Below are 11,812 nucleotides of genomic sequence, written 5' to 3' on the forward strand. Positions count from 1 at the left end.
ACCTGCCGCAGGTGAAGAGCGCTCACCTGAGTCTCCTGTCCTGACAGCGGCAGCAGATGCTCCCAGACAGACCAAGGGGACGGGACTATGGGGCCGGAGGGCGAGCAGAGGTCTGGGGGGAAAGCCCGTTGTTTCCTTGGGTCACCTGGGGGATTTCTTAAGTGATCGTTACTGTTTACAAGAAAAGAATTTCATCACAGGAGTCTGACTCAAAGAGCGTTGTTTGTATTCATATTTCCAGATAGATGAGGAATTGAGGAAACAGTAGAAGTAGGGAAAACATTGTGGTACCTGAACAGCTGTTACTTAAGTTGAAATGCCCCCCAAACTTTACTGGACACGATACCCAGTCCTGCTAGTAAGTAGTGGGCTGTGTAGGATCGGTGCCTAAGACTTTCTGAATAACAGATTTTTTAAAAACCGACTGACCGATGTTCAAATTATCTGGATTTTAAAATCAAGATTCAGGTCTGCTTCTTACATAGAAATTTCGAAGTAGCTTTCCAGACGCAATCATACTTGCATCAAAACCAAGTCTCTTCAGTGACGGGCAAAGTACACAGTGTGTGAGTAGCAATCTCTGTCACCAGGGTGGCACCAGCCGTGGCCCACAGCTTGTGTGGTTTTTTTTTATTGCAGATACAGGAAGTGCAGGAAACGTTGATGCCTCAAATTCTAACCACCCTGGAAGAAGATTCTCAGATGACTCGATTAATTTCATGCCGAATCATTAACGTATTTTTAAAGACCTCTGATGGTGTGATAGATCCAGACAAATTCATCAAGATTTATCCTGGTAGGACATTCTTCTTTTCCAATCATATGCCTCTGTTTGCTTGACAGTTGTTTCTTTGGTAGGAAAAATAGAAAATGCTACTTTGACTTCGGGTCAGGTTGGTGCTATGAGTCTAAACGTGGATGTGACAGGTATGACGTCACTGAATGTCACTGAATAAGTAACGTAGCACGAGAAACAGGACAGACGTCTTGTGGACTGGAATTGCGGGGTGGGTGGGAGCATAGACGCCCACGGCGGCCAGGGTACCACCCCGTGGCCTTCGGTGTGAGGGCTGCAGCCCTGCCTCGCATCCCCCGTGTCACTGCCTCTTGGAGCCTGAGAGCACCGATGAGTCCGGGCCACAGAAGTGAAACCCGGCCCCGAGCGGAGCAGCGTCGCTGGAGGTGGGCCTGCAGCCGAGAAGCTCAGGGGCTGGTGGGTGTGCCCACGCCGGGGGGGACGGGGGAGGTGGAAGGTACAGGCCCTCAGTGCCATCTTCTCCACGTGTGGTTGGGATCGCGGAAATCTGCAAGGGTAACAGCCGTTCCAAACGAGTTGAGCACTTCCTGCGGCAGGGGCCACGTCTGGCCCCAAGGGTGGCAAGAAGCAGCCCAGGAGGCGGACGAGGAAGACCAGGCTTGCCGGCAGAAACAGGAGCCGAAGAAACTGGAGGAGCTGAGAGGGGAGGCCTCGGGAAGGGCCCTGCCCACAGGCAGGATTAATAAATGTGGCAAAAAGCAGTTCCTCACACCTGAGACAGTGGCGACCCTTAGCCCCTCCTGTGTGAATATCTGGATTCCCTGCCGTAACATCTGTTGCCGCCTACAGCTAGAATGAAGTGTTATCTTAGAACCTATTGCATGTGTAAGAATAAACGTTTGGGGCTTCCCTGGTGGCGCAGTGGTTGAGAGTCCACCTGCCGATGCAGGGGACGCGGGTTCGTGCCCTGGTCCAGGAAGATCCTACATGCCGTGGAGTGGCTGGGCCCGTGAGCCATGGCCACTGGGCCTGCGCATCCGGAGCCTGTGCTCCGCAACGGGAGAGGCCACGGCAGTGAGAGGCCCGCAGGCGCGTCGTGTAGATCTGTGAGAAGAGCACGCATTGATAGAAGTCTCACCCGTTCACAGGAAGCGTTTTTGCGGGTCAGGAAGGACTGTTAGTCCACTTTCGGCAGTGGGACATCTGGTCCCAGAGGCTCAGCAGAAACACAGCTGATGTAGCTGGTGGCCGTCGTGTCACCGGGCCCTCAGCTCTGTCCCCAGAGCCACGGTGGGCAGAAAGCGGGGTCAGCAGACGCCCTTCCTGTGCCGTCTGCTCCTTGGGGAGGATGGGGCGTGAGGCCTGTGTGTGACTCTGAGTCTGAGCATCTCGGAGCCGGGGGGACCCCAGCCGCCTTGCAGGTCAGAGGGCGAAGACGCCCACGCTGGTGTGAAGCACACCTTCAGTCCGTGTCCACGGAGTCCACCCCTGGGCCAGAGTGGCCGAGGGTCCCGGGACACCCGCTACCACCAGCCCCTCCCCAGCACCTGCCTGTGGGTTTCCCAGGCCAGGGGCCGGTGCTCCACGAGTGCTGAGAGCTTAGCTGGGAGCCGCCTGCCCTGGAACCTCTCCTCACACTCCTGTCTGGTCCCTCCTTGCAGAACTCTTAAAACGCCTGGATGACGTTTCCAACGAGGTGAGGCTGGCGGCCACCACCTCCTTGGTCACCTGGTTGGAGCGTGTCGGGAACGAGGCCGGCAAGTGCTATTACCAGAGCAGCATTCAGCACCTGTACAGGGAGCTGCTCGTGTACCTCGACGACCCTGAGAGCGCCATCCAGGACGCAGTTCTCGGTAAGAGCTTCATCCCCATACTCGGGCCAGCCGCACGGGAGCAGCTGGCCGGGCGCCCGGACTCCCTTGGGCCCGCAGTCTTGCAACCCGTGTCCTCCGAGTTACTGCGGGTCCCAACGAGCTTGTGTCCTGTGGGTTACGGCCCCTGGTGTTCACCGTGGTAGAAGTTAAAACTTGAGAAAATGTTAAGGTACTGATTAATTTCTTTAAAATAACAACCCATTACATTTTAACATAAATAACGTGGTTTTGAAAGATGTGTTTTGTAAAACAAAATAACAAGAACAGTGGCATTATTTTACATTTCTGTGAATCTCTCAAACGTCGAGCTGATAGAAGACCAGACGCACATCTCTGCGTTGCGTCGGTTATGATGCGTGTCGTTTGGTTAAAGTATGTGAAAAACAAACGGCCCACACAGATGTAGTTGGAAGAGAGGAGTATCTTGATAGCGGTCCTCTTCCTTACCGCACCCTGACTGGACAGGTGGTAGTCTCCTCAAGGTTCCTTGGAGTGTAGACTCTGGAGCCACTGTGGAACCACACCCGTTCCGCTCAAGTCCATCTATCCGCCCCGCGTGCTCATTAACGTGAACACGCTCTGTTCTCAGTGTCAAAAAGTCACTGTTGACGTCAAGCTCAGAACAGTCTTGGGAAGAACAGCTTCAGGAGGCTGTCAAGCTTTTGGTGGCAGAAACAAGTTTCTATAATTCTTATTACTGCTTGAGACCTTCAATTTTATCATCAGCCACGAATACTGTCGCTTCATTCACTTACAAGAAAGCATCCTGTTAAATCCCCAAGTCAGAAGAACAAGGGTCAGTTGTCACTGGTCATTCTTTCAAGTAAAAAGTGGCCTCTGGGAGCTGCCCAGCCCTCAAGGTCAGAAGAACAAGAGTCAGTTGTCACTGGTCATTCTTTCAAGTAAAAAGTGGCCTCTGGGAGCTGCCCAGCCCTCAGCCCCACTGCACACGCGTGCGCCTCCCGTTCCATCCCAGGGTGCTGAAAAGCTAAAAAGGAAGGACACGGGTCGTATCCCCTGAACCACCACCGACGTGTGAGCGAAGCCACATGGCCGAGATGGCCATAAACAGACTTCAGTTTAGAGTGGGGTTCTAAAAACTGTTCAGATAACCCAAAAGAAGTCAAGAAAGGAGAACGAGAAGGACGCAGAGGAGGGACGACCAGGAAGCAGACAGAGAGCAGATCCAGCCACAGCGTGATCTGTGACCACCCGCGCTGGGCGCTCGGTGGAGGGCAGACGCTGTCAGTCCCTAGAAAATCCAGACTTCGTCAGAATGAGTTTACTAAAAGTTGGGTGCTCAGGGGTTGAGATTTCATAAAGTAGATGATTTTTATGCTCCTCTGAGGACATTAACTGACTCCTGCAGTGACTCACTCCCCAGAGCCCGGCCAGCGCTCGAGCCGCCCTGGCCTTGAGCCCTCAGTGTGGAGGGCGCCCCGTGAGCCGGGGGTCGTGCCCTTCGTGTCACTGTGGACGGAGTTCTGACTCACACCCGCTGAAGGGTCTCAGGGCCCCCAAAACCCTGGGGCACCCTTTGAGAGCCTCTGCCCAGGCCACCCGCAGGTTCAGATGCCCCGTTGTGCTTTGAGTGAGGGCACCGCGTCGCTGCTCTCCGTGGAACGGACACAAACTGTGAATTCGAGACCAATGGAAACTGCTTACAACGGCAACAGCTGAGAGCAGACAGGTCGTCTGCCTTGGCTTTGCACCAGGGGTCGGCACATGTGCCCGACTGGGGTTCCTGGCCAGCTGTCGCCCTCCCCGTTCATACAGACCTCACGGTTCGTACAGACGGTGAGCAGCGGGTACACAGACTCCCTCACACCTGCGCCCCACCATGCACAGCCTCCCCCGTGATCAGCAGCCCCTCCGGGTGCTGCATCTGGTCCAGTCAGTAAGCCTCACAGACACGCCACAGTCACCCCAAGTCCATGGTTTACGTTAGGGGTCACTCTGGGCGCCGTACGTTGTGTGGTTTGGACAAGCATGTAATGACGTGTATCCATCGTTGCATTCATATTCTCATACAGAATAGTTTCACTGCCCTAACACTCCTCTGTGCTCCACCTGTCTGTCTGTCCATCTGTCCGCCCTCCCAACTTTAGCGACCACTGATCTTTCACTGTCTCCATAGTTTTGCCTTTTCCAGAACGTCACGTACTTGAAATCATACAGTCTGTAGCCTTTTCAGATTGCTTCTTTCACTTAGTAATGAGCATTTGAGATTCCTCCATGTTTTCTCATGGCTTGAGAGCTCTTTTTTTTTTTTTAGCACTAATATTCCATTGTCTGAATGAACCAGTTTATTTATACATTCACCTACTGAGGGGCATCTTGGTTGCTTCCAAATTTTGGCGATTATGAATAAAGCTTCTCTAAACATCTGTGTGCAGGTTTTTTGCCAACGTAAGTTTTCAGCTCCTTTGGGTAAATACCAAGGAATGTGATTGCTGGATCATATCATAAGAGTATATTTATTTTTGTAAGAAATCACTGAACTGTCTTCCAAAGTGGCCACACTATTTTGCATTCCCACCAGCAATGATGAGAGTCCTGTCATTCCCCATTCTGCCAGCATGCGGTGTTCTGATTCTGGCCATTCTGATAGGTGTGTAGTGATATCTCATTTTAATTTGCATTTCTCTGGTGACATACCATGTGAAGTATCTTTTTATAGGCTTATTTTACATCTGTATATCTTCTTTGATGAGGTGTCTGTTAAGGTCTTTGCCCCCCCTCCCTTTATTTTTTTGGCTGCGTTTGGGGGCTACTCTTCGTTGTGGTGCGCGGGCTTCTCATTGTGGTGGCTTCTCTTGTTGTGGAACAGGGCTCTAGGCATACGGCCTTAGTTGCTCCGCGGCATGTGGGATCTTCCCAGATCACTGATCGAACCCGTGTCCCCTGCATTGGCAGGCAGATTCTTAACCACTGCGCCACCAGGGAAGTCCCTGGCCCATTTTTTAATTGGGTTGTTTGTCTTCATATTGTTGAGTTTTAAGATTTGTATATTATAGATAATAGTCCTTTATCAGATATGTCTTTCTTAAGACTTTATTGTTAATTTTTTTGTTTCCCTTTAATTTTTTATTTTTTAAATTTTTATTGGAGTAGAGTTGATTTACAATGTTGTGTTAGTTTCTGCTGTACAGCAAAGTGAATCAGTTATACATATACATATATCTACTCTTTTTTAGATTCTTTTCCCATGTAGGTCATTACAGAGTATTGAGTGGAGTTCTCTTTGCTATACAGTAGTTACTTATTAGTTATCTATTTTATATATGGTAGTGTGTTTGTGTCAATCCCAGTCTCCCAATTTATCCCTCCCCTCTTTTCCCCGCTGGTAACCATAGTTTGTTTTCTACATCTCTGATTCTATTTCTGTTTTGTAAATAAGTTCATTTGTATAATATTCTTAGATTCCACATATAAGCAATATCATATGATATTTTGTCTTTCTTTGACTTACTTCACTTAGTATGACGATCTCCAGGTCCATCCATGTCACTTAAAACGGCATTATTTCATTCTTTTTTTATGGCTGAGTAATATTCTCACATCTTTATCCACTCATCTGTCGATGGACATTTAGGCTGCTTCCATGTCTTGACTATAGTAAATAGTGCTGCTATGAATATTGGGGTGCATGTATCTTTTCAAATTGGAGTTTTTTCCAGATATATGCCTAGGAGTGGGGTTGCTGGATCATATGGTAGTTCTACTTTTTGTTTTTTGAGGAACCTCCATACTGTTCTCCATAATGGTTGTACCAATTTACATTCCCACCAACAGTGTAGGAGGGTTCCATTTTTCCACACCCTCTCCAACATTTATTGTTTGTAGACTTTTTGATGATGGCCATTCTGACTGGTGTGAAGTGATACCTCACTGTAGTTTTGATTTGCATTTCTCTAATAATTAGCAATGTTGAGCATCTTTTCACGTGCCTATTAGCCATCTGTATGTCTTCTTTGGAGAAATGTCTGTTGAGATCTTCTGCCCATTTTTGGATTGGGTTGTTTTCTCTTTTGACATAGAGCTGCATGAGCTGTTTGTATATTTTGGAGATTAGTCCCTTGTCGGTCGCCTCATCTGCAAATATTTTCTCCCACTCTGTGGGTTGTCTTTTAGTTTAGTTTATGGTTTCCTTTGCTGTGCAGAAGTTTTAAGTTTAATTAGGTCTCATTTGTCTATTTTTGTTTTTATTTTCATTATTCTAAGAGGTGGATCAAGAAAGATCTTGCTGTGATTTATGTCAAAGAGTGTTTTGCCTATGTTTTCTCTAAGAGTTTTATAGTGTCCGGCCTTACATTTAGGCCTTTTATCCATTTCAAGTTTATTTTTGTGTATGGTGTTAGGAAGTGTTCTAATTTCATTTTTTTACATGCAGCTGTCCAGTTTTCCCAGCACCACTTATTGAAGAGACTATCTTTTCTCCATTGTATATTCTTGCCTCGTTTGTCATAGATTAGTTGACCATAGGTGTGTGGGTTTATCTCTGGGCTTTCTGTCCTGTTCCATTGATCTATATTTCTGTTTTTGTGCCAGTACCATACTGTTTTGATTACTGTAGCTTTGTAGTATATTCTGAAGTCAGGTCATCTGATTCCTCCAGCTCCGTTTTTCTTTCTCAGGATTGCTTTGGCTATTCGGGGTCTTTTGTGTTTCCATATATATCAGATGTATCTTCCGCAAATGTTTTCTCTCAGTCTGTGGCAAAAGTTTTTAATTTTAATGAAGTCCAGCTTATCAATTATTTCTTTCATGGATTATACTTTTGGTGTTTATCTAAAAAATTATTGCCATACCCAAAGGTCACCTAGGTTTTCTCCTATGTTATATTCTACGAGTTTTATTATTTATGTCTATCATCAATTTTGAGTTAATTGTCATGAAAGAGGTACGGTCTGTGTCTAGATTTTTTTTGTTGTTTTTTGTTCTTTGGATGTGGATGTCCATTTGTTCTATCACCATTTGTGAAAAGACTGTCTTTGCTCCATTGTATCGCCTTTATTTCTTTGTCAAAGATCAGTTGACAGTATTTATGTGGGCCTATTTCTGGTCTCTCTGTTCTGTTCCATTGATCTATTTGCCAGTACCACACTGTCTTGATTACTGTGGCTTTATAGAAAGTCTTGAAGTTGGGTAGTGTCAGTGCTCCAACTTTGTTCTTCTCCTTCAATATTGTGTTAGTTTGTTAATATCCACACAATAATTTGCTGGGATTTTAATTGGGATTGCATTGAATCTATATATAGATCAAGTTGGGAAAAACTGATACCTTGATAATAGTGAGTCTTCCTGTCCATGAACATGAAATATCTTTCCATTTATTTAGTTCTTCTTTAATTTCATTCATCAGAGTTTTGTAAATTTTCTCATATAGATCTTCTATACATTTTGTTAGATTTATACCAAGGTATTTCATTTTGGAAGGTACTACTGTAAATGGTATTGTTTTAATTTCAGATTGCACTCATTCGTGTCTGGTGTATAGGAAAGTGATTGACTTTTTAAAATTTATTTTTGGCTGTGTTGGGTCTTCGTTGCTGCACGTGGGCTTTCTCTAGTTGTGGCGAGTGGGGGCTACTCTTCGTTGCTGTGTGCACGGGCTTCTCATCGCAGTGGCTTCTCTTGTTGCGGAGCACAGGCTCTAGGCGTGCGGGCTTCAGTAGTTGTGGCATGCGGGCTCTAGAGTGCAGGCTCAGTAGTTGTGGCACATGTGCTTAGTTGCTCCGTGGCATGTGGGATCTTCCCGGACCAGGGCTCGAACCCATGTTACCTGCATTGGCAGGTGGATTCTTAAACCACTGCGCCACCAGGGAAGTCCAAGTGATTGACTTTTGTATGTTAACCTTGTATCCTGCAACCTTGCTATAATCACTTATTAGTTCCAGGAGTTTGTCAGTTCTTCCCAATTTCAACATAAATGCTCATGTCATCTATAAACAAAGACAGTTTTATTTCTTCCTTGCCAATGTGTATATTATCTTTCATTTCCTTTTCTTATCTTATCGCATTAGCTAGGACATCCAGTTTGGTGTTGAAAAAGAGTGGTGAGAGGGGACATCCTTGCTTTGTTCCTGATTATAGTGGGAAAGTTTCAAGTTACTTACCCTAAGTGTCATGTTAACTGTAGATTTTTTCATAGATATTCATTATTGAGGAAGTTACCCTCTATTCCTAGTTTACAGAATGTTTTTACTCATGAGTGGGTGTTAGACTTTGTCAAAATGCTTTTCTGCATCTATTGATATGATCATGTGATGCCTCTTTTAGCTTGTTGATGTGATGGATTACATTAATTGATTTTTGAAATGTTGAACCAGCCTTGCATACCTGGGATAAATCTCACTTGGTCTTGGTATGTGATGCTTTTTATACATTGTTGGATTTGATTTGCTAATATTTTGTTGAGGATTTTTGCATCTATGTTTGTGAGAAATATTGGTCTGTAGTTTTATTTTCCTGTAGCAACTTTTTCTGAGTTTGTATCGGGGTAATGCTGGTCTCATAGGATGAGTTAGCACATGTTCCCTGTGCTTCTGTCTTCTGGAAGAGATTGCAGAGAATTGGTTTCATTTCTTCCTTAAAGGTTTGGCAGAATTCGCCCCTGAACTCATCTGGTTCACCTACTGGGGCTGGTGCTTTCTGTTTGGGGAGGTTATTCATTATTGATTCAGTTTCTTTAGCAGATGTAGGTCTACTGTTAGCGGATGTAGGTCTACTGTTAGCGGATGTAGGTCCACTGTTAACGGATGTAGGTCCACTGTTAACGGATGTAGGTCTACTGTTAGCGGATGTAGGTCCACTGCGATTGTCTGTTCTTGTGGGAGTTTTGGCAGATTATGCCTTTCAGAGAATTGGTCCATTTCACATAGGTTATCAGAGTTGTGGGCAAAGAGTTGTTCAGAGAACCAATTTTTGGTTTTGTGGATGATCTCTATTGATTTTCTGTTTCACATTTCACTGATCTATGCTCTGATTCTTCTTTTCTTCTGCTAACTTTGGATTTAATTTGCTCTTTTTTGTAGTTTCCTAAGGTGGTGATTTAGATTATTGATTTTAGATCTTTTTTTTTAATGTGTGCATTCAATGGTATAAGTTTCCCTGTAAGCACTGCTTTTCACTGCATCCCACAAATTTTGATAAGTTGTGTTTTCATTTTCATTTAGTTCAGAATATTTTTTAATTTTTCTTGAGATTTCTTCTTGGACCATTGTGGTATTTACAAATGTGTTGTTTAATCTCCAGATATTTGGGGATTTTCCAATTATCTCCTTGTTACTGATGTCCAGTTCAATTCCATGTTGTCTGAGAGCAGAGATTGTATGATTTCTGTCCTTTTATATTTGTGAAGGTGTGTTTTATGGCCCTGAATGTGGTCTATTCTAGTGACTGTTCCATGGGAGCTTGAGAAGAACGTGTGCTCCGCTACTGTTGGATGAGGTAGTCTGTAGATATTTGATTGATTGATGGTGCTCGTGGGGTCCGCTTGGGTGTACTCACCGATTTCCTGCCTGCTGGGTCTGTCCGTTTCTGAGAGAGGGGCATGGGAGTCTCCAGCCACAATAGTGGATTAATCTGTTTCTCCTAGGAGCTATCAGTTTTGCCTCACGTTGTTTGACACTTTGTTACTGGGCTCATACGTGATAAGGACCGTTATGTCTTCTTGAGCACTGACCCCTTAATCATTATGCAATGCCCTCCTAACCCCTGATCACTTCCCTTGCTCTGCAGTCTGCTCTGTGTATGGCTGTTGTAACTTTAATATGAAGCTAAGCTTGGCTTGATATTTATTCCTGGCATCATAAAGGTGTTTTCCTGTCTTGCAGAGGCCCTCAAAGCAGGCAGTGTCCTCTTCCCTGACCTCCTGGTGAGAGAGATGGAGGCCGTCCTCCATAAGCATCGTTCACCCACCCACTGCGAGCAGCTGCTACAGCACCTGCAGGGCCTGCCGCCCGCCCCGTGACCAGAGTCCTGGGAGCAGAGCCTCAGGGCAACAGCTGGGGGGAGCGAACACCCAAGCCACATCCTCACCTGGACTGGGATTCGTGGCCTTTAAATCTCGTCACAGGGCACCTTTCTGTCAACAGCCGGGGACCCTCACAAGCAAGCCTTTAACAGCAAGAAGAACGCATTCTCCGAGCACCGTGCCCAGTGCTCTCCTGGGACAATTCTGCACACCCAGCAGTTTTTGAAATAAAGAACTTTCACTGAGTGGCTTCTGTAGTTCATGGCTAACTCATGCAGTTCACCGAGAGGTCTGCCAGAAATCGACAGCCACCTTCAAATTAAATGTCAACTTCTCACACCAAATCAGCACATTCTTCTTTTTAGTCTACGTGCACTGCTAGGTTCCTGGGTTATTGGTTCTTTCTTGCTTAAATGCCCACCGAGAAAGTTCTTGAGTATTTAAAAAGAAAAAAGACAAAGTGATTAAAAGGAATGTTCTTTCTTTGGGTTCTGTCTACTGAAACTTAATATCTCAGTGAAAGACTGAAAAGAATTTGAAATCTTAAGAACTATTATCAGTGGAATCTTTCCCATTTAAGATACACTGGAATTTAAAATGTTATGTGGATATATTTGGTCACAGTATTTTTTCTTAGGTCAGTAATTCTGACAGTTGAAAATAGGATGTTTAATCAGATATAATTTTGGTTGCTGTCTTGTAAGTAGCAGTACAGTAAAGTTGTATTATATTTTCCTGTACTTTCTATCCCCAAGTGCCTAAAGAGTTCATTCTAAGTGAGTTTTATTTCCATAAGCCAAATATTTATGTTAACACAAGGGGGAAAAAATGCTGTGTTTTTTCCAAAAATCAAATACTAACACTTACGCTTTGGTATTTGAAAATATAACTTACAATATTGATCATAACTATTCTGTATGCCTGTCTTCGCGTGTTTTGATAATTGAAATTCAGACTCATTTCTTTCCTTAGATTTACCCCACAGTGATCGCAGCCTCCAGAATCCTGGGCCTTTGGACTGAGGGGTCCCCACTGCTCATTGTAGTGCCCTCTCTGGCCACCAGGTGGCAGGAGCTCCAAACAAGTTAAGACGAGGGTGTCAGCAAGGCTTCCAAGGGCTCACCCTCAGGGTGAGGGTCGGACCCGGAGAGGGGCTGAGAACTGAACCTGCAGCACAGACCTGGGTCACTGCACCCCCGGCCC

General features: G+C 45.5%; 1 protein-coding gene across 1 annotated transcript in view; it reads left to right on the top strand.

Moving 5' to 3' along the window:
• DNAAF5 (dynein axonemal assembly factor 5) overlaps window positions 1-10,606 on the top strand; it is a 35,308-nt gene extending 24,702 nt beyond the window's left edge. The window contains exons 11-13 of the mRNA XM_065892255.1: window positions 640-796; window positions 2,419-2,610; window positions 10,470-10,606. Coding sequence (XP_065748327.1) covers window positions 640-796; window positions 2,419-2,610; window positions 10,470-10,606 — 486 coding nt within the window. The remainder of the gene's footprint in view (window positions 1-639; window positions 797-2,418; window positions 2,611-10,469) is intronic.
• The last annotated feature ends 1,206 nt before the right edge of the window (window positions 10,607-11,812 follow it).

The sequence above is a fragment of the Phocoena phocoena genome, chromosome 15 (assembly GCF_963924675.1).
Source record: "Phocoena phocoena chromosome 15, mPhoPho1.1, whole genome shotgun sequence".
Lineage (NCBI taxonomy): Eukaryota > Metazoa > Chordata > Mammalia > Artiodactyla > Phocoenidae > Phocoena > Phocoena phocoena.